This window comes from Thalassophryne amazonica, chromosome 4 (genome assembly GCF_902500255.1).
Source record: "Thalassophryne amazonica chromosome 4, fThaAma1.1, whole genome shotgun sequence".
Classification (NCBI taxonomy): Eukaryota; Metazoa; Chordata; class Actinopteri; order Batrachoidiformes; family Batrachoididae; genus Thalassophryne; species Thalassophryne amazonica.
This window is the reverse complement of record NC_047106.1, coordinates 119,941,781-119,963,882: the sequence shown is the minus strand read 5'-3', so window position 1 is coordinate 119,963,882 and position 22,102 is coordinate 119,941,781. Positions and strand designations below refer to the sequence as shown.

At 40.2% G+C, this 22,102-nt stretch overlaps 1 protein-coding gene across 1 annotated transcript in view; it reads left to right on the top strand.

Moving 5' to 3' along the window:
• The window catches only part of cntn5 (contactin 5), a 918,586-nt gene that overhangs the window by 821,545 nt on the left and 74,939 nt on the right, over nucleotides 1-22,102 (top strand). The window contains exons 17-18 of the mRNA XM_034168485.1: nucleotides 8,723-8,872; nucleotides 12,606-12,676. Of these exons, the coding sequence (XP_034024376.1) occupies nucleotides 8,723-8,872; nucleotides 12,606-12,676 (221 nt within the window). The remainder of the gene's footprint in view (nucleotides 1-8,722; nucleotides 8,873-12,605; nucleotides 12,677-22,102) is intronic.

Genomic DNA, 22,102 nt, shown 5'->3' with positions numbered 1-22,102 from the left:
TTCATTAATTATGCAGCTGACACCACAGTGGTAGGCTGTGTCACTGGAGGAAATGAGTCCGCCTACTCTGGGATGAGGTGTAACAGCTGACAGTGTGGTGTACATAAAATAACCTGCTACTGAACACATCCAAAACCAAGGAGCTAATCATAGACTTCAGGAAAAAAAAAACAGACATTCAACCCATTATCATTGGGTGACCTGTGTGGAAAGGGTAATAGACTTCCATATCTTGGGAGTCCTCATAGAGGAGAAACTGACCTGGGACAAGCACACCACACACTTGGTAAAGAAGGCACAGCAAAGACTCCACTTTCTGAGAATCCTCAGGAAAAAAAAAAAATAACTTGAAATAGAGAATGCTTGTGTCTTTTGACTGTTCTACCATGAAGAGCATCCTTATATTCTTCCTCTGTATGTGTTTTGGGTTACCAAAATGGCAGAGATTGAGTGCCTTCTACCCACAGTGGGGGACCTTCATGGCTCTTACTATCTCAGCAGAGTCAATACCATCCAAAAGGACTCATTCCACCTGGCCACACTCTCTTGAGCTACTGCCATCAGGTAGATGGTACAGGGCCATGAAAACAAGTACAAATTGATTGCAAAAAGTTTCTACCCACCTGCTGTTAGAGCTATGAATGCCACTGGAACCCAGTGGTGGCCACAGCTAACCAAAAAGTTAGCTTTGATGACCGTTAATCTGCTAACTGAAAAGTTATATTTTATAAAGCTAAACCAATAAACCCCAAAAACTTACTGGAAGTTACAGCTAAAAGCTAAACCGATAACTTTTAGTATTGATTCCTGTATTCTGCCAGCTTCTGATACTTCAGATGAAATTCAAAGGCAATCACAAACAACAATGAACCAGATCAACCTGCTCTCAGCAAAAGAGACCTGGTGACCAGAGAGAAAGGGGAAAAAAAGGGGGGAAGGGGAGAACAAAATAATTTATTTTCACAGCCATAGTCTTGCAGACGTATCACAGGACACATGAACAGCAAGGCAGTTTGGACTCATGGTTAAAATTTTAAACAAATTCTATACAAGTTATCAAAATTAACATCACCTTTGTCATTTTTACAAAGTGAAAATATCAACTATATGTTTTAGTTTTAAAGTAATGCACTAATACTGAAGGTTTGAACATTAAACAGACTCGTGTATTATGGTAAAATTCAAATGAGATGCTCTCACCCCCCCCCCCCCCCCCCCCCCCCTACTGAATGGGAGTGTAAATAGACCAACTGTAATTTGTGTGTGGTACTTGAGGTTTCAAATCCTGCAAAAAGTTTGCAAAATTTCAGAGTTCACATTGAGACTATCTGATCAGACTGCAATTTAACCACTGTACTGCACATGAAGAACGGCATCAACATCATCCCAACATAAAACTCTATATATTGTGCCCAAAACTCTCGTGAATATATGATGTGGGTTTATAGATGTTGTTATTGTTTTTTTTGTTTTTTTTTATGTAAACCTGCGATCAGCTCAGGTTGTTTCACCGTTATTTACAGTGGGCAGTTTGCTCTTTAACATCCTGCTTATTGTCCTTTTTGTCTGTTTGCTCCAGAGTAATATATATATATATATATATATATATATAATGTTTCAAATTTGGTTTGCATTTATGAAGTTCCACACAGGTTAAACATAGCAGATACAGAATATTTTGAGTATTTGTTTTAGCAAGTTTTCAGGCTCTTATGCAGCAGTCTCTTAAAAATGTTATGAAAGGCATAAAAGTTACATTTTGGTTGTATAATGTTCATTTGCAATTGTCATCATGTAGCTTCTCAGTGTTATTTTGACTGCAGCAACTCTCTGGTGTGCAAGGGATTATGGGATCCAGTCCAATCCAGCTTTATTTATAAAGTGCTTTAAAATCACCCACAGGGTCCAAAGTGCTGTACAATAAGACAATAAAATACATAAAAATAACTCAATAAATACATTCAAATACAAAATGCATTTAAAATGCACACAGCTCACAGGCACAGCATTTCACTTAGTGTTAAAAGCCAATGAAAAGTGATGAGATTTTAAAAGTGATTTAAAATGCACAAGTGATGAAGCCTGTCTAATATACAGTGGCAGATCATTCCAAAGATTTGGTGCTGCCACGGCAAAAGCCTGGTCTTCTCTGAGCCTACACCTAGTTTTAGGCACCATCAGCAGCTGGTCCGCTGACCTGAGTAACCGGATGGGAGTATAAAAGTGTAACAAAAGATGGGACAAGTCCATTTACAGATTTCAAAGCAAATAAAAGAACTTAAAAATGGATCCTAAAACAAATGGGCAGCCAATGAAGTGAGGCTAAGACAGGTGAAATGTGTTCATATTTACAGGCACCACTTAAAAGCCACCCAGCAGCATTCTGCACCAGTTGAAGGCGAGCAAAAGAGGACCCACTAAGCCCCATATAAAGTGCAATACAGTAATCCAGCCGAGTGGTAACAAAGCTGTGGATTACTGTTTCAAAGGCTTGCCTCTGGAGAATTGGCTTTATTTTTGCCAGTTGCCTCAGATGAAAAAAGCTTGACTGAACTCCCGCCTTAATGTGGCTATCAAGATTCATGTCTACCAAAACAACATGAAGACAGACAAGAACGAAAGACATGATGAGAAGTGAGACACCAAGGAGACAGGGCCCCAACCATACCAACCATAAACAACCACACATGAACCAGCAGTGACACCAACAGTCTGTTGTCTAATTAGTGAGCATCCATACCTTAATCTAGGACACCAGAGTCTTGATCCCCTTGAGAGCACCCAAAACCGAATTGTGGTCACGGCCACAAACACATAACCATCCACACACACAGACCCAGATCACAGCTAAATATCCAATCACTACTGTGGCTGGTGTTTTGGGCCAAGACAGAAGTACCAGAGCAGTCTGACAAACCACCAGGGGAACGGCCAGAAGCAACCCCATACCCAAGGGAAGCACACAGGGTGCCAGCATGGGCCCACAAAAGGGGCAGCCCCAAAACCACACCACAAGGACCACGGTCCAATCCCATGGCCCGGGACCCAATCTCCTTAGCCAGGAAGCACATGAGGCTCCCCAACACCCAAGACTCCACCAGCACAGCCAGTAGGACCCCACCAAACTACCCCAGCCCCCAATCCACCCCCCCACCCCAGACCCCACCCCAAACACCAAAGACCAAGATCGGGAGACCACCCAAGCAAGAACGGGACAACACCCGCACCCCACCGCAAGCACTCACCCCCCCAACGGACCGCGGGACCCTGGGCCCCACAAGGCCCAGAGTAGGGCCATGAGACTATGGCAGAACCAGCAAGACAGACCTCCCCCACCCCCATGTCCAACGCCGCATGCCACACTCACCCTACCTACCAACCCCACCATAGTTGTTTGATGTGTGCAAGACATAAGACATAAAGACATGGATGACCTGCTTTTAAACTCAGATAAAACTGAAGTTATTGTACTTGGCTCCACAAATCTTAGAAACATGGTGTCTAACCAGATCCTTACTCTGGATGGCATTACCCTGACCTCTAGTAATACTGTGAGAAATCTTGGAGTCATTTTTGATCAGGATATGTCATTCAAAGCGCATATTAAACAAATATGTAGGACTGCTTTTTTGCATTTACGCAATATCTCTAAAATTAGAAAGGTCTTGTCTCAGAGTGATGCTGAAAAACTAATTCATGCATTTATTTCCTCTAGGCTGGACTATTGTAATTCATTATTATCAGGTTGTCCTAAAAGTTCCCTGAAAAGCCTTCAGTTAATTCAAAATGCTGCAGCTAGAGTACTAACGGGGACTAGAAGGAGAGAGCATATCTCACCCATATTGGCCTCTCTTCATTGGCTTCCTGTTAATTCTAGAATAGAATTTAAAATTCTTCTTCTTACTTATAAGGTTTTGAATAATCAGGTCCCATCTTATCTTAGGGACCTCATAGTACCATATCACCCCAATAGAGCGCTTCGCTCTCAGACTGCAGGCTTACTTGTAGTTCCTAGGGTTTGTAAGAGTAGAATGGGAGGCAGAGCCTTCAGCTTTCAGGCTCCTCTCCTGTGGAACCAGCTCCCAATTCGGATCAGGGAGACAGACACCCTCTCTACTTTTAAGATTAGGCTTAAAACTTTACTTTTTGCTAAAGCTTATAGTTAGGGCTGGATCAGGTGACCCTGAACCATCCTTTAGTTATGCTGCTATAGACTTAGACTGCTGGGGGGTTCCCATGATGCACTGAGTGTTTCTTTCTCTTTTTGCTCTGTATGCACCACTCTGCATTTAATCATTAGTGATTGATCTCTGCTCCCCTCCACAGCATGTCTTTTTCCTGGTTCTCTCCCTCAGCCCCAACCAGTCCCAGCAGAAGACTGCCCCTCCCTGAGCCTGGTTCTGCTGGAGGTTTCTTCCTGTTAAAAAGGAGTTTTTCCTTCCCACTGTCGCCAAGTGCTTGCTCACAGGGGGTCGTTTTGACCGTTGGGGTTTTTACGTAATTATTGTATGGCCTTGCCTTACAATATAAAGCACATTGGGGCAACTGTTTGTTGTGATTTGGTGCTATATAAATAAAATTGATTGATTGATTGATTGTGCGACCCCCTAAGTGAGCAAAGATAAAGTGTTGCATTAAAAGCAGAACAGGAAATGGCAGGTGGCCGACTGCCATGGGAGTCTGTGGCACACCGCTGCACTACAACCTGCCCTGCAAACCCACCACCGCCTAGTGACCCCTAGTGTGTAGAAATGTTTTACAGTGATCCACTTATATTGAGAAATTCTCAGCATAAAACAGCGTTTAAGATTCACAAATATGTTGGTCTATTTACATTCCCATCCAGCATATGGCAGTGTTCTCTGCATTTAGATGGACGGGTGGAGGAGGAAGTGATGAAAGTAGCTCATTTGAATTTTCCCATAATGCCTTTTGGCACATGTCTGTTTAAAGCTCAAACCTTCAGGAATTTGTGCATTACTTTTAAAAAAAATATCTGTACTATCGTATTTTCACTTTATAAAAATGACAGAGTTGCCATTAATTTCCCTAAACTGTTTGTAATTAGTTGGTTTTAAATGAAACCATGAGTGAAAGGTGCTTTGTGCTTAGTGTCTCCTGCCTACTGTCTGAGTATTGGCATGCTGAAAGTAAATGACTTTTTTTTTTCTTCCTTACAATAGCAACTGCCAGATGGTCTGCTCCCTTTTACTAGAGGAGGACTGAGCTTTTCACAGCAACCTGTTTATTGCAAACCACACAGCAGGAATTACACCATGTAGGATTTTAGGTTTTATAGATATTTCTGACTGTTCAGCTTTACTCACTATGCCAGGAAAAAAAGCTGACTGAAGGTTATCGGAACTAAATTTAGTGAAAGCTAATTGGTCTGCTGATGATTTTCAAACTTAGCTGAAAAGCTAATCCACTAACAAGAATTTTATCTTTGCTAGTTAGCGGTCAGTGGATTAGTGGAACTGTGCCCACCACTGCTGGAATCACATAGCCAGGTCACATGCCACGCTTGAAATGAGTGCCATATTTGTTTTTGTGCAATATCCACTGCCACTGAAATATCCACAGTTTTGTACACACTTTTCTCTTTTTAATATGTTTTTTTTTTTTATTTGCACTCTGGACATACATTTTTCATTCTGTTATTTTTTATGTTTTCTTCCCCAGACCTTTCAAATCTGCATGTGGTTTACTCAGGTTTATATACAGTGGGGGAAATGTAATTGAAAAGTATTTGAAAAGGGGAAAAGTATTTGATCCACTGACACTTTTGCAGGTTTTCCCACCTACAAAGAATGGAGAGGTCTGTAATTTTTTATCGTAGGTACACTTCAACTGTGAGAGACAGGTGCACACACTCAATCAATCACACTTCAACCTGTCCACCATGGCCAAGACCAAAGAGCTGTCTAAGGACACCAGGGACAAAACTGTAGACCTGCACAAGGCTGGGATGGGCTACGGGACAATAGGCAAGCAGCTTGGTGAGAAGACAACAACTATTATGATTATTTATTAGAAAGTGGAAGAAACACAAGATGACTGTCAATCTCCCTCAGCCTGGGATTCCATACAAGATCTCACTTCGTGGGGTAAGAATGATTCTGAGAAAGCTAAGAACAACACAGGAGGATATTGTCAATGACCTGAAGAGAGCTGGGACCTCAGTCACAAAGATTACATTACTACCACACCATGCTGTCATGGTTTAAAATGGTCCCCCTGCTCAAGCCAGCACATGTCCAGGCCCATTTGAAGTTTACCAGTGGCCATCTGGATGATCCAGAGGAGGATGAGAGAAGGTCATGTGGTCAGATGAGACCATAATAGAGATGTTTTAGATTCAACTCCACTTGCCGTGTTTAGAGGATGAGAACAACTCCAAGAAAACCATCCCAACCGTGAAGCATGGGGGTGGAAACATCATACTCTGGGGTGCTCTTCTGCAAAGGGGACAGGACAACTGCACCGTACTGAAGGGAAGATGGATGAGGTCATGTATTGCAAGATTTTGGCAAACAGCCTCCTTCCCTCATTAAGAACATTGAAGATGGGTTGTGTCTGGGTCTTCCAACATGACAATGACCCCAAACACACAGCCAGGGCAACTAAGGAGGGGCTCCGTAAGAAGCATTTCAAGGTCCTGAGTAGCCTAGCCAGTCTCCAGACCTGCACTCAATAGAAGATCTTTGGAGGGAGCTGAAACTGCAAACCTGAAATATCTGAAGAAGATCTGTATGAAGGAGTGGAGCAAAATCCCTGCTGCAGTGTGCAAACTTGGTCAAGATCTACAGGTAATGTCTGACCTCTGTAATGGGAAACAAATGCCTCTGTACCAGTTGTGAAGGTCTGTTTTTCTAGGGGATCAAATACTGATTTCATGCAATAAAATGCAAATTAATTATTTAAAAATCATACAACTTGATTTTCTGGATTTTATTTTAGATTCTGTCTCTCAAAGTTGAAGTGTACCTACGATAAAACAATACAGAACTCTCCATTCTTTGTAGGTGGAAAAACCTGCAAAATTGACAGTGGATCAAATACTTATTTCCAACAATGTACACACCGAAAGTCTTGTACCTTACCTTCCATTGTACTTGTTACCATGACAAGAATCCATATCTGGATGTACCCTGCTGTCCCTAAACAGGAATACGTGTGGATGGATGGACTGATAGCATGGTGTAATGAAAGGTTTTGTTGCTGTTTTATTTTTGACTGTATTGTTGTTTTCACTTCATATGAGTATTTATAAATATTGCATAAAAAGAAAATCTTCCTGTAATGACAAACATGTTTGAACCAGTGTCGCAGACCGAACGGTCACCCCTTAAAAATCGGTCGACCTGCCTTCGCTGCGCATGCGTCATTTGGGACCACAGCAGTTCATCTGACTCTCTTCAGCCAAAGTGATCAAAGGTAATAATAGGATTATTAGCCATCAGATGACAAGGTACAACCTCTTAAATCATTCTAAATCAGATTTAAGCAGAAATGAGGTGCACTTTAAAATGACAGGCGCGCAGTGAATGCATCAGCTACCAGCTTGTGTAACTGTGGCACTCTGATCGCTTCCTCCGCCTTTTGTGATGAAATAATGCTGAATTTATGTGGAAATGATTGTTATACAAAAGCTTCACGTATCTTTCACTGAGATAGGTGATGACTGGAGTGCAGTTTTAAGCAGAAACTAGGCAATAATCCCTGAACCGCGGCTAATGACTCATGCGCAGTGAAGGTAGGGCAGACCAATTTTTAGGGGGACCGTTCGGTCAGTGACACCATGGTGGAGATTTGTTTGTGAAAGTGGAGTGGGAGCAATTGGTGGGGTTCAGGGAGCATAGCCTCTTGAAGCATAGTGACATTAATGAAATGCATAAATCTCATTCTGTGTATGACACAAACCAATGGAATTGTAATCCCTGATTATGCAAATGTGTTTAACACAGGCGTTACAGTCTTTGCTTACAGAGTGTACAGTGTGAGTAAAATCAGTAATGACAACAACAAAATCTCTGTGGACATAATTGTGTGAGCATGAGTCAATGTTTTTTTAAATAATTTTTAAAGATAGAATAACTGAAAAATCTCACCAAATTACTCATCTGAAAATAACATGGAAATAATCACTGCAAGGATGAGACAGTTGCATAAAACTGAACAAACTTAATCCAGCATACTTGAACTGATCAGTCATCCAAGCGTAGAGTGATTGATCAGTGACAACACATATCAGCATAAGCAGACATTTATCCACATATAAACTAAGAATCCTTAACTGTGGGCATGGAAAATTATGTCACTATTCAAAGTTTTGTGATTTCTCAGTGCTTGTGAACAACAAATATGTGGCTATTTTTTCAGGTGTCACCATATGTGACCATAATCAATATGCATTACATTTCTTTTCATAGCCTACCTAGGCTTTAGACTAGGTATGTGTTATTTATGGTAATTCACTTTTCTCATGACCATGCCCTGATTTAAGCAGCAATTGTGATGGGTTGAGGAAATGCATGAGTAACAGATCTGACATGTACACTGTATCTTCTAACAGCCTGTTTGTGAAAGTTTTCATTTCATTGTCACTGCTTAGTCTCAAATTCAGTTTGCTACAGAGCAAACATATGAAACAGTGTGTCAGCTGTCATATTTTCAGGGTGTTTGTCCAAAGTAAATAAATACACATTTTTTTTTCCTGCAGACCCGTACCCAGTGACGGGCGATATGGAATCAGCTATGGCTGTGGAGCTTAACCCCTGGGTGGAGTATGAGTTCAGAGTCGTGGCCAGCAATGCAATTGGAACCGGAGATCCTAGTGCACCCTCACGAAGAGTTAGGACAAAAGAAGCAGGTAAGTCCTCCAAACCAGTGGTTCCCAAGCTGCAAGGCTCCTCTGTTGTGATGTAGATGTTTTTTTGAGCCCACACTTCACACATACACACATACACATCTTTTGCTTCCAAATGCCCCTGGAATTCATTATAAATGCTAGAACTTTTTATTATTAATTTATTTCTCACAAATTTGTGCATGATCTGCTGGCAGTGTTCAAACATGATCATCATCAGAATTGTCAGATAGAGCTGATGTTTAATAAACAAGAAAAGCCACACAAAACTACATAATTAGAAAAATATTACTTATCAAATATATAAATATGATGTGTATAATATTTTAACTAACTATAAATAAATATTCTAACTGTCCCTGTTGCAAAGCCTGCGTGATGCCACCCATAGGTTGTGTATAGAGACCCAGAACAATATGAATCTCATATCTATGTGTTCCCATGTTGAAACCTCCTCCTGTGCACAATAAAGTAATTTATGCATAAAGGGGTGCTGCGTGGGTGGCTCAGTGGGTAACAAAAGAAGCCCGATCATTCCTCTTCAAGTCCGAACCAGCTAAAAGGCTACGGATCAGGTGTTTATTAAATCATATTTTTGGGGACTGTGTGGTGATTTTCCTAACAATTTGCTTTGGTGTGGACATTAAAAGTTATGAGCTGCTTATTTTCTCAACGATCGTACATTAAGTGGACCTAACGGATGAAGCTAACAAAAGCTGTTAAAAGTGCTAACACCATGAGCGTACACCATTAACTAGGGCGAGAATTTCACTCATCTTGAATATTGCAGCAGAAAACATTATTCCAGGTGTACACCCACAGTTATACAGATCTTGATGGCTTAAAACATCAACCCTCCATACAATTGCCATGGAGGAGGAAACTATCTAGACCAATGCCGTGTTTTGTATCAGGCTGTAAAAAAGCTTATTTCTGCTCTAAATATGGACATTTTAACATGGAGTCCTACGTGAATTTGCTCTGTTTTGGAGCCAGCCTCAAGTGGCTAGTCAAGGAATTGCAATACTCTTTGGGAAGACTTTAAAGGAGTCCATTGAAGTTTACCAGTTAACAGCAACAGTTTGTTTGCAATATACCAAATTATTTTGCCTTGTCCCACCCTCCTGCAATACCTCCACATCTCTCACGTTGGGAACCACTGCTCTAATCATCCATGCTGGGGTAACTACAGTTATAATCAATTCACCTTTTGACAAATGTAAGCAGTAAATATTAAGGATCCAAGAATGTAATTTGTCATGTACTGGCTCAGCGCAAGTTCCAGTTGATGACTTTTAATTTTAGTTGGCGTTACCACATAGCACGTCATAGCTGTCTTGTTTGTTTGTTTGTTTTTTCCATTATTAATACTTTTAATTGGTCAAGAAGTAGAAATTAAAATGCTTTCATGAATTTAAAGGAGAATGCCCTCAAGCAAAGACACAGCAGAATGCACATTTTATTTATGGTGAACAACAACTCCTTGAGATAGTGAAGTGTGTCGCTTCTCTAACTGCTCATTTCTCATCTATGAAATGTAATAATTATAGAGGTCAGCGGTCATCTGGAAGTGCCTTATTTAATCTGTCCTACTTCTTCAGCGTAATTAACAGACTAATTGCTGTATCTAGTCACAAATGCTGTAATCCATCATGAAAAGTACAGGCCATGTTCCAAATGTTGAGCACAGAGTCGAACATTTTCAAAGAATTAGTGAAGTTATAAATCTCATATTGAGTGACAGCCCCCTTACTTCACAGCCTAAAGGTACTGTGATCATTCAGATTGTAATGGTCTTAATTTCTGTGTCAAAGTACAAGTTTCTAAAGGTGCTAAAGGGATACTTTTTTCGAAAATAAAATATTTTTTCTGGAACTTCAACATTTCCATTTTAACAACCAAAAGTACTCTGAATGACAATCCCCAGGCGAATGACAAACAGCAGTGATGGAGCCTCTACGACTCAACATTATACAAATAATGAATGTTTCTGAGTTCAATGATACAAATATTTTGCCTCATTGAACGGTACATTCCAGCTTTCACTTAATTAAATATTTGTTCCAAGGGCGCAATTTAGAACTAGAAATTGGGGGGGGGGGGGGGGGGCAAAGTGAGAGGCCCGCAGGGCCGAAGCCCATAGGCCGGGGGTGTGGGGGCCGCTTTAGGCCCCCAGAAGCCAACGTTTTCTAGATAAGCTCAGATGCATTCTGAGCATCCAGAACAGTAATTTTAATGTTTTGGACACCATTTGACTTATGCAATTTGAAACTGTGGATATAAGTACTTTATTCTGAGAATAGCCAGCATTGATTTTATTAACATCCTGGTGTAAATAAGGTATCACCACATGTGTAGAACTCAAAAAGAATGATAGGTTGAGTTTTCATTAAAAAACAACTGCAATGTGGTAAAATGTATTCATAAATATGAAAGAACAGGCTCTTAATAATTATTAACTATCGCATACTGTATTTTTTTCTCAAGATTTGTTTTTGCATAAGTTTGAAAAAACAAAAGATCATAAGTTTAGGATAAATTACTTATCATGAATTTAATTTTCGAAGTGGCACTAATGACAACACTCATACTGAACATAATTTCGCTTGCATAGACTGATTTCGGAGATCAAGCAATAATTGCAGATGGGCTTTCTGAGGTCCCAGATAGCTTTTCTGATTTCCTTTTCTAACTTTCAGAATTTAGTAAATTAGCATATGGTCCATTGATACTTATGTGTAGACACTAGTCCTTAGAGGTGACTTTTTGTGGTTTCAAATCTGGGCAAATGCAGTCCCAGAAAATTCCGAATGTGACAAACAAGAAACAGGTGTTGTAAACAAGTCAATGCTGCTAAAAATACAAACTTGCAGAAACAAAGATACTATTCTGACATGGTTTTGCACATAAGACTGACATGGTTTGCACATAAGACTGGCAAAGCATGTTTCAAGTACACACATACATGTCAGAAGGTGGGAGGTGCATACCATATTCTGTCCCCCCTGGTTGAAAAGGTGTGGGGGACACCCCTATCCCCCACCAAATTGCGCCCATGATTTGTTCCATTGGAAGAATGGAAAAACATTTATTTGTTTTATATAATGGCAAAAATATATCTGTGTCATTTGATATTTTTTAATTTATAAACAACAGAAAAGGAAGTTACATTTTGGTGTTCGTCACTGGTGCTTAACAGTCCAACACAAACTTTAAATGGGAGTCCAAAATTGCTCTCAGTAGTCCGTGATGCCATCCACTGTCTCCGTGTACAGACTGCCGTCTGCTTTCCTTACCAGCTTTTCATTCTAACTTCATCCTCTTCATTCTAACAGCTCTTCATGCTTCCAGATGGCTTACAGCATGGTGGAGTTGTTTTTTTGTGTGTGTATGTTAGAAGAATTAGCAGCATCAATTAGCTCCTTCAAATCATCTTCCGCCAGCAAAACAAACTTTGCCATCTTTAGTTAAATGCAGCTTCCAGTAATGTGACCATGCGCGGCAGTCGGGGTGTGCAATAGCACATTTCATATAGCACCAAAATTGCACGCTAAAAAGAACTATTGCACGGTGAATGAAACACAATGGCAAATGATACTAATAATCCATGCCATGTGACATACAAGCCACTGCCATGAACTGCCATATTACTGTATTATCTTTTCTCTGCATACTATTGAAGTGAGTTTGTGGTTTTAATTTGGTGACAGTTTGTTGTCTGTACTGTTTGACACAGTCCCCTCAGTGGCTCCAGTGAATGTCAGCGGAGGGAACGGACGCAGGCATGAACTGGTAATCTCATGGGAGGTAAGTCTTCTGCGAGACTCCTTTTTCCAAGCTATCAAATGTTCAAAAGCCTCATATTGCAGTTAGTCTTTTTGTTAAGCATACTCAGGTTTTTGAGATATAAACATATGCTGTAATTTATTATCATTTAAAAACTATCTGCTGTTTTTTTTTTTCTCAAACATTTACAAATAAGATGTTGCAGTTAAACTCACCAGTATACTTGTCTATCGACATGTGAGAAAAGCCTCCTTAAAATCAGATTAGTGGTACAGTAGTGTTCAGAATAATAGTAGTGTTATGTGACTAAAAAGATTAATCCAGGGTTTGAGTATATTTCTTATTGTTACATGGGAAACAAAGTACCAGTAGATTCAGTAGATTCTCACAAATCCAACAAGACCAGGCATTCATAATATGCACACTCTTAAGGCTGTGATAATAAAAAAAGTAGAAAAGGGGGTGTTCACAATAATAGTAGCATCTGCTGTTGATGCTACAAACTCAACACTATTATGTTCAAACTGCTTTTTTAGCAATCCTGTGAATCACTAAACTAGTATTTAGTTGTATAACCACAGTTTTTCATGATTTCTTCAGATCTGCGAGGCATTAATTTTGTTGGTTTGGAACCAAGATTTTGCTTGGTTACTAGTGTGCTTGGGGTCATTGTCTTGTTGAAACACCCATTTCAAGGGCATGTCCTCTTCAGCATAAGGCAACATGACATCTTCAAGTATGTTGACATATCCAAACTGATCCATGATACCTGGTATGCGATATATAGGCCCAACACCATAGTAGGAGAAACATGCCCATATCATGATGCTTGCACCACCATGCTTCACTGTCTTCACTGTGAACTGTGGCTTGAATTCAGAGTTTGGGGGTTGTCTCACAAACTGTCTGCAGCCCTTGGACCCAAAAAGAACAATTTTACTCTCATCAGCCCACAAAATACTCCTCCATTTGTCTTTAGGCCAGTTGATGTGTTCTTTGGCAAATTATAACCTCTTCTGCACATGTCTTTTATTTAACAGAGGGACTTTGCAGGGGATTCTTGCAAACAAATTAGCTTCACACAGGCATCTTCTAACTGTCACAGCACTTACAGGTAACTCCAGACTGTCTTTGATCATCCTGGAGCTGATCAATGCGTGAGCCTTTGCCATTCTGGTTATTCTTCTATCCATTTTGATGGTTGTTTTCCGTTTTCTTCCATGCGTCTCTGTTTTTTTTGTCCATTTTAAAGCATTGGAGATCAATGTAGACGAACAGCCTATAATTTTTTGCACCTGCGTATAGGTTTTCCCCTCTCCAATCAAGTTTTTAATCAAACTACGCTGTTCTTCTGAACAATGTCTTGAACGTCCCATTTTCCTCAGGCTTTCAAAGAGAAAAGCATGTTCAACAGGTGCTGGCTTCATCCTTAAATAGGCGACACCTGATTCACACCTGTTTGTTCCACAAAATAGACAAACTCACTGACTGAATGTCACACTACTATTCTTGTGAACACCCCCTTTTCTACTTTTTTACTAATAGCCCAATTTCATAGCCTTAAGAGTGTGCATATCATGAATGCTTGGTCTTGTTGGATTTGTGAGAATCTACTGAATCTACTGGTACCCTGTTTCCCATGTAACAATAAGAAATATTCGCAAAACCTGGATTAATCTTTTTAGTCACATAGCACTACTATTATTCTGAACACTACTGTACATTTGCTTGTGTGATCATGCGGTCATTGCAGTGGAATCAAATATAATTACTTCATTTTTCATTACAATCTGCAGATTTTCATTTGTTTTTGTTTGACATTATATATGAAATGTAAATACCATTTTCCTGTTTTAAATACAGAAATCAATATAATTTCAGACAGTTATCAGCTCTATAAATAAAAACACTGCAGCACACATCTCAGTTTGCAATGGAGAAGCCAGTTTTTATTATAAATTATGTTTTGATTGCCGGTAGTAACTTCAGTTATATATGTGGATGCAGTATTATGAGACACAAGAGATGCCAGTTATCTTTATTCCAGAAAGTAAACTCAGTAACGTTACCAAAAAAGGTTGTAGTTTTATCTGTAAAAGGCTTGGCACTTCAGCCACCCTAAACTCTTTGTGAAGCTAGTAACAAAAAAACATATTTTGCTATGCATTCCAGAGTTTCACATGTGGCTCAAGGTGTGGTTGTTTGATAGTTCTTGCCAATGCCTTATGGTCCTCGTAGTGGGAAGGGGGTTGGTGGTCAGGCAGGCTTGGGATTATTTGGGAATGGTGGTTTTCTATGGGGCTGTTGAAGCCCCCCCCCCCGACTGGTGACATGTTTCGTTGTTTCAGCTGGATTCATCGTCACAGTCCACGATAAACTGTTAACAGAAGATGATGTTTGGAAATTTTTTATTCCTTATCGTGGAATTTTCTTGTGAATAAACATTGTGTTTTCAAATAAATCCCTTGGTGTTGTAGTACAGTGCTCTGGGTGAATTGGTTTTGGCCACCAAACACAAGACAAGTTGTCTTCCTACAGTTTGATTGATACATGCAGCATGAGTGAGCATGTGCATGTCTCATACTCGCATTGCCAGGATATTTTATGTAGTGAATTAACACTAGTAATTCAATTTTAAGAATAATGTGTGCCCGTCATGCAGGCACCGAAAAAAATGCAGCGATTTGATTTTACCTCAAATTAAATTTGGGGCACCGCCTGTTGGCTTTATGATTTTGAACAGTGTTTATAGTATCACTAGGTTTAAATATCAGCCAAAATGAATTAATAAAGCAGTCTCTTATCTTCAGTCAGAAAGTTCTGCGGGTGAAACCTGATACCTCTGTTTAACATACAGATCACAGACAACCACACGTTTAAACATTTATTTAACTCAGTAAGGGGCTAAATAGGGCAGAACATATCACAGTAATGTACTTTGATTGTAGTAATGAAGTTCACTGAAGGATATATATAATTTCATAATGGTTGTATTACATGACATAGCTTCTGGGATTTAAGAATGAATTACTTCCTAGTCTGCAGGGGATTTATTTTGGCCTTTGTTAATGTGAGGTATTTGTGATAAGATTGAATAGGTAAATAAAGCTGCTGCTGCTAAATTCTGACAGAACCAGACAGCTTACTTTACAGCCATGTCGGATGTCTCTGGGGTCAGGTGCCAGTAGCCACCTGCTTCCAACGTCGATGATCTCTCTGTCACCACAGCTTGCTTGATGGACCCTGACAGAGGAACTTTGGCGGTCAGTGCACGACTGGTTTGTAGATGTTCACAAGGAGTAGCTTTAGGCCATTCAGAGCATTGTTGACTTATTGACGACAGTTTGAATCGATGCGCAGCTCAGGCTGACCCGGATGGATACACGTGCTGAGAGGTTGCTGTATCAGGATTAGTGTTTTTATTCTCTATTTGCCAAAACAAAAACTGTGTCTTCCATCATCGCCTGGTCAGTCAGGTCAAAAATAACTATAGTAAAAATGTTAACTTTAAAAGAAAAGTGTTCAATGAGTTAGATTTGGAGTTTATAAAAAAAAAATGGTATTTTAATTTGGAAACTCAGACAAGGAAATAATATTTGCCAGCAAACGTCAGCTTTACTAAAAAGTTGAGACTAAAACCACTTGGAAGAAAGAAAAAGTAATTACTTGCATAGAAAGTCAAAGAACTCAAAAGCCCACAACATGTGGGCAAAGGGTGAACAAAGGGCAATAAAACAGGATGGCAGGGCCGCAGCAAAAGAAGAGAAAAGAGCAAAAGAGGACAAAGAGCACCAAAAAGTGAAGAGCGCATCTCCGCAGGGACGTTGGCTTTTAAAGGGTCTTTGACTCCACCCCCAAGAATGATGGGTATTGTAGTTTTTAGCCACATTCCTTTGTCTCAGTGACAATATAATTTATGACGTTCTCAAATCCCAGTTTAAAACCAATCATGTCCTGTAGCGACTGAGTCTTTATGTAAAAATAAGCACACTTGAAACAACACACAGTAACTATAATATGAAAAAGAAAAAAACATTTGATAAGACTAACTTCTACAACCCCTGGCAATAATTATAGAATCACCAGCCTCGGAGGATGTTCATTCAGTTGTTTAATTTTGTAGAAAAAAAGCAGATCACAGACATGACACAAAACTAAAGTCATTTCAAATGGCAACTTTCTGGCTTTAAGAAACACTATAAGAAATCAAGAAAAAAAGATTGTGGCAGTCAGTAATGGTTACTTTTTTAGACCAAGCAGAGGAAAAAAATATGGACTCACTCAATTCTGAGGAATAAATTATGGAATCACCCTGTAAATTTTCATCCCAAAAACTAACACCTGCATCAAATCAGATCTGCTCGTTAGTCTGCATCTAAAAAGGAGTGATCACACCTTGGAGAGCTGTTGCACCAAGTGGACTGACATGAATCATGGCTCCAACACGAGAGATGTCAATTGAAACAAAGGAGAGGATTATCAAACTCTTAAAAGAGGGTAAATCATCACGCAATGTTGCAAAAGATGTTGGTTGTTCACAGTCAGCTGTGTCTAAACTCTGGACCAAATACAAACAACATGGGAAGGTTGTTAAAGGCAAACATACTGGTAGACCAAGGAAGACATCAAAGCATCAAGACAGAAAACGTAAAGCAATATGTCTCAAAAATCGAAAAATGCACAACAAAACAAATGAGGAATGAATGGGAGGAAACTGGAGTCAACGTCTGTGACCAAACTGTAAGAAACCGCCTAAAGGAAATGGGATTTACATACAGAAAAGCTAAACGCAAAGCCATCATTAACACCTAAACAGAAAAAAAACAAGGTTACAATGGGCTAAGGAAAAGCAATCGTGGACTGTGGATGACTGGATGAAAGTCATATTCAGTGATGAATCTCGAATCTGCATTGGACAAGGTGATGATGCTGGAACTTTTGTTTGGTACCGTTCCAATGGGATTTATAAAGATGACTGCCTGAAGAGAACATGTAAATTTCCACAGTCATTGATGATATGGGGCTGCACGTCAGGTAAAGGCACTGGGGAGATGGCTGTCATTACATCATCAATAAATGCACAAGTTTACATTGATATTTTGGACAATTGAAAGGATGTTTTGGGATGATGAAATCATTTTTCAAGATGATAATGCATCTTGCCATAGAGCAAAAACTGTGAAAACATTCCTTGCAAAAAGACACATAGGGTCAATGTCATGGCATAGGGTCAGTGTCAACGAGCAGATCTGATTTGATGTAGGTGTTAGTTTTGGGGATGAAAATTTCCAGGGTGATTCCATAATTTATTCCTCAGAATTGAGTGATTCCATATTTTTTTCCCTCTGCTTGGTCTAAAAAAGTAACCGTTACTGACTGCCACAATTATTTTTCCTGATTTCTTATAGTGTTTCTTAAAGCCAGAAAGTTGCCATTTGAAATGACTTTAATTTTGTGTCATGTCTGTGATCTGCTTTTTTTCTACAAAATTAAACAACTGAATGAACATCCTCTGAGGCCGGTGATTCCATAATTTTTGCCAGGGGTTGTAGAATAGAACAGAATAGAACGTCCTTTATTGTCATTATACAAAGTGTGCAACAAGATTGGAGAGAGCTTCTCGTTTTTTCAGTGCAAACAGATAAAGTGGAAAAAGCATAAATAGTTTTTAGTATAAAATCCTACATGACAGTACAATGAAAATCTCTATGTACAATACAAATATAGATAAAATATAAGACATAAGTATTGCATGTGATGAATAAATATTGAGATAGTATTTAAAGCAGAGCAGCAACAGCAGTGACAGTGATACATATATTGTATGTTGTACCTTATATTGATCGCTGGGGTTGTTGCATGTAAGAGTTCAGAGTGGTGATGACTCTCGGAAAGAAACTGATTTTTAGTCTGTTTGTCCTTGCTTTGATGCACCTGTGGCACCTGCCAGAGGGCAACAGGTCAAAGAGATGTGAACTGTCCTTGATGATGTTCTGGGCCCCGCTGAGGCACCAGGTGGTGTAGATGTCCATCAGGGATGGGAGAGGGCAGCCAACAATCTTCTGCATTGCTTTTCTTACTGCCCTCTGAAGCCTCACTTCATCTGCCTCAGTGCATCTTCCATACCATATGGAAACACATGGTACGGGAGCTTGATGGTTGTGCAGTAGAAGGCCAGCAGTAGTTTCCTCTTCAGGTTGTTCTCCCTGAGGACTCTCAGGAAGTGTAGACCCTGCTGGGCCTTCTGGGGTGGACAGCTGTGGTGTTGTCTGTCCAGGAGTGGTCATTGGAGATCTGGACTCCCAGGAACCTGAATGTTTGGACTCTTTCCACATACTCACCATTGCTCTGTGTGTGTGTGTGTGTGGGGGGGGGGGGGGGGGGGTCAGTGCCAAGTTGTTGTCTGAACACCAGGTCATTAGCTTCTGGACCTCATCTCTGTAGGCTGCTTCATCTGCCTTTGAGATCAGGCTGACAGGCTGACTACTGTGGTGTCCTCAGCAAATTTGATGATGATGTTGTTTCTGTAGGCTGGACTGCAGTCGTAGGTTTAGATATAGTGCAGGAGGGGGTTTAGCACGCAGCCCTGTGGTGAACCAGTGCTCAGTATGCGGGTGGAGTCTCACAGTCTGGGGTCTGTTGGTCAGAAAGTCCTTCATCCAGGTGCATGTAAGAAGGGGAGGCCCAAGGTGTCCTGTTTGTTGGTCAGAATGTCTGGAATGCCAAGCTGTTATCCACACAAAGCATGCTGCTGCTGTTCCAGGTGACTCAGCATAGCATGCAGAGCTATGGCGATGGTGTCCTCTGTTGATCTTTTCACCTGATATGCAAACTGGTGGCAGTCAAGTGTGGGTGAGCTGGAGAGCCAGTCTCCCAAAGCACTTCATTATTACAGGTGTGAGGGCGACAGGGTGGTAGTCATTGAAGTTGGTTTTATGTGACTTTTTAGGTACAGGGATGATTGTAGCAGATTTCAAAGTGAACGCATATGGTCTACAAACAAACAACAATAGAATGCAAAAAAGAGCACTGAAAATGGGAGGCATGAGCTGCTGCATCTGAACACACTTCCATCTTAATGCACAGAAAACACAGGAACATGACCAAATTTAATTTAGTTTTGGTTTACAAGTGTTCAGTGTACTTGATTCCAGAGCAGAATATTCCTGATTCAAGACCACCCCTGCCCATTCTCCATGTAATGTGAAGTTGCATCAGAAAGGGCATCAGGTGTAAACCTTTCTGACCCGCATTAGATCTGCTGTGGTGACCCCAAGGTAAGGGGGAGAAGCCAAATGAAGTTACTATGACTATAACAGTCTTCAACTTATTCAGAAACAATTGGGTTAAAAATGGGTCTCACCTTATTAATGAACATGAATCATTGTCAGGCTGCAAAAACTGTAAAATATTTCCTCTTCTTCCTCCATGAAAAACTTACCATCCATGCAGAATGATTGAATGATAAATCCCTTATTGCATAAATTACGTGGGCACGACACACTTTATGTGGCTTTATATATGGGGGTGGAATGAAGTAGTTATTACTAGACATTGGAATGTGCCGTGGAGTGCACCCATTCATCCACTCTGTGCCTGTTACCTTCTGTAAAAGGATCCATAGAACTCTTTTGTTCATCTTGTGTGAACACCAGTGTGCAAAATGAGTTTTCCACTGTTTATATCAGGCAAGCAGTCTTGTAAAAAAGTCACCTTTGAAAAAGTGGCATGGCATCTTTTGCTCAACTTTGTGCATGCAAATAGTCCATGGCTGTGCATGCAGATAAAAAAAGGAAGAAATCTAAACACATCTGTTTTTGTATGTATGACAGGTGAACAGGTCACCTGCTTCAAGGAGGGCATTAACCTGCCTTTTCAGCACTGGAGCTGTCTGCCTCTTTTCCTGTCCTTTCTCACAATGGGCCTCATGTATCAATGTTGCGCACTTGTGGCGTAAACTTGAATTACACCAAAGTCGCCGTGACATGTATCAAGCAGTGCGCACCTGCCCATTTCTGGCATACGTGATCTTGAGAAATGCGGCGGGTGGAAACGATCGTAATTATAATAAACACGCCCATAAATATTCAGACTCCACTTCAGACACACTCTCATTTTACGACATGGAAGCCAGGAAGACGGCAATGAAAAAGAACTTCACCAATCACGACGCGTGCCAATAGAGCGTCAAAAGCGGCCATTGTATTAATTGTTTTATAGTATATAATCAATAAAGTGTTACAGTGGTCCCTCATTAATCGCTGGAGTTATGTTCTAAAACATAGCCCGAAATACGCGAAACTGCGACGTAGTCAGCGTTATTTTTTACAATTATTATAGACGTTTCAAAGCTGTAAAACCCCTCACGACACAGTTTATACACTTTCTCAATCAGGCATGAACATTTTCTCACTTTTCTCTCGTGTGTAAACACTCTCAAAGTTTAACCTTAGTAGGAAAATAATACCAAACTGTTTCAGGCCCAAACATTTGTTTGAGAAATAAAAATAGAACGTTTTCCTATAAATAATTATGATGGCATTTAGAAATAACGAATTAATTTTAACGATCAACGAACGAGGTCGGACACATAAGTAATTATTAATAGTGACTGACCAGTATGTCACAGATGGCACCTCTGCGTCCTGACGCCGCGCCTTTTCACACTCACATCTCGCTGCAGCAGGTGTTTGTTTCCGTGTGACAAACACAGTTATGAGTAGTTGTTGGCGCTCTTTTTTCTTCTGGGCGACAAGATTCTTATAAACAGATACGCAGAACACAAAACACTGTTAAAAAAAAAGGCATGCAAAATTGGACTAAATACTCCGCGAGACTCCGAGGCCACGACAGGTGAACGGCGTTATAGCGAGGGACCACTGTATTCTCTTTTCACGTCAATAATTCTTGACGTGGATATTTGCTTGTTCAATTAATAAGACACGCCTAATCTGTCAGATTTCTTTATTTTTTAAATGTATTTCTGTATTTATTTTATTGTGACAACCGAATAGAGACAACAAAACCTGGTTGCAGCACGGGCGAATTAAGGGAATGACGAAACTACAGTTATTATCAATTTCATAGTCTAAAACGATCACACCACATGAAGTTAAGCTCAGCGCTGCTCTGGCTCCAGGCTCGAAGTCTGGAGAAAAAGGCGAGCAGCGCTTTCTTTGCAGTCAGCGCTGTAGCCACAGATCGTGCTCCATAACAATCCCGCAAAAGCGGGATTTGTATTGATTATTATGTAGTATAATCAGGAAAGTGTTATTTATGTAACATATGCATTGATTTGTATAATGGCACTGTTTATCATGTTGATCATCTTCATTTTTATGTGGATTCCAGCGCTGGTTCATTTTGGTGTATAATTTACTCCACCTCTCGACCTGTATGTATGTATGTATGGTGTATATTTTCAGCGCAGCGTACGCCAGTGACCAC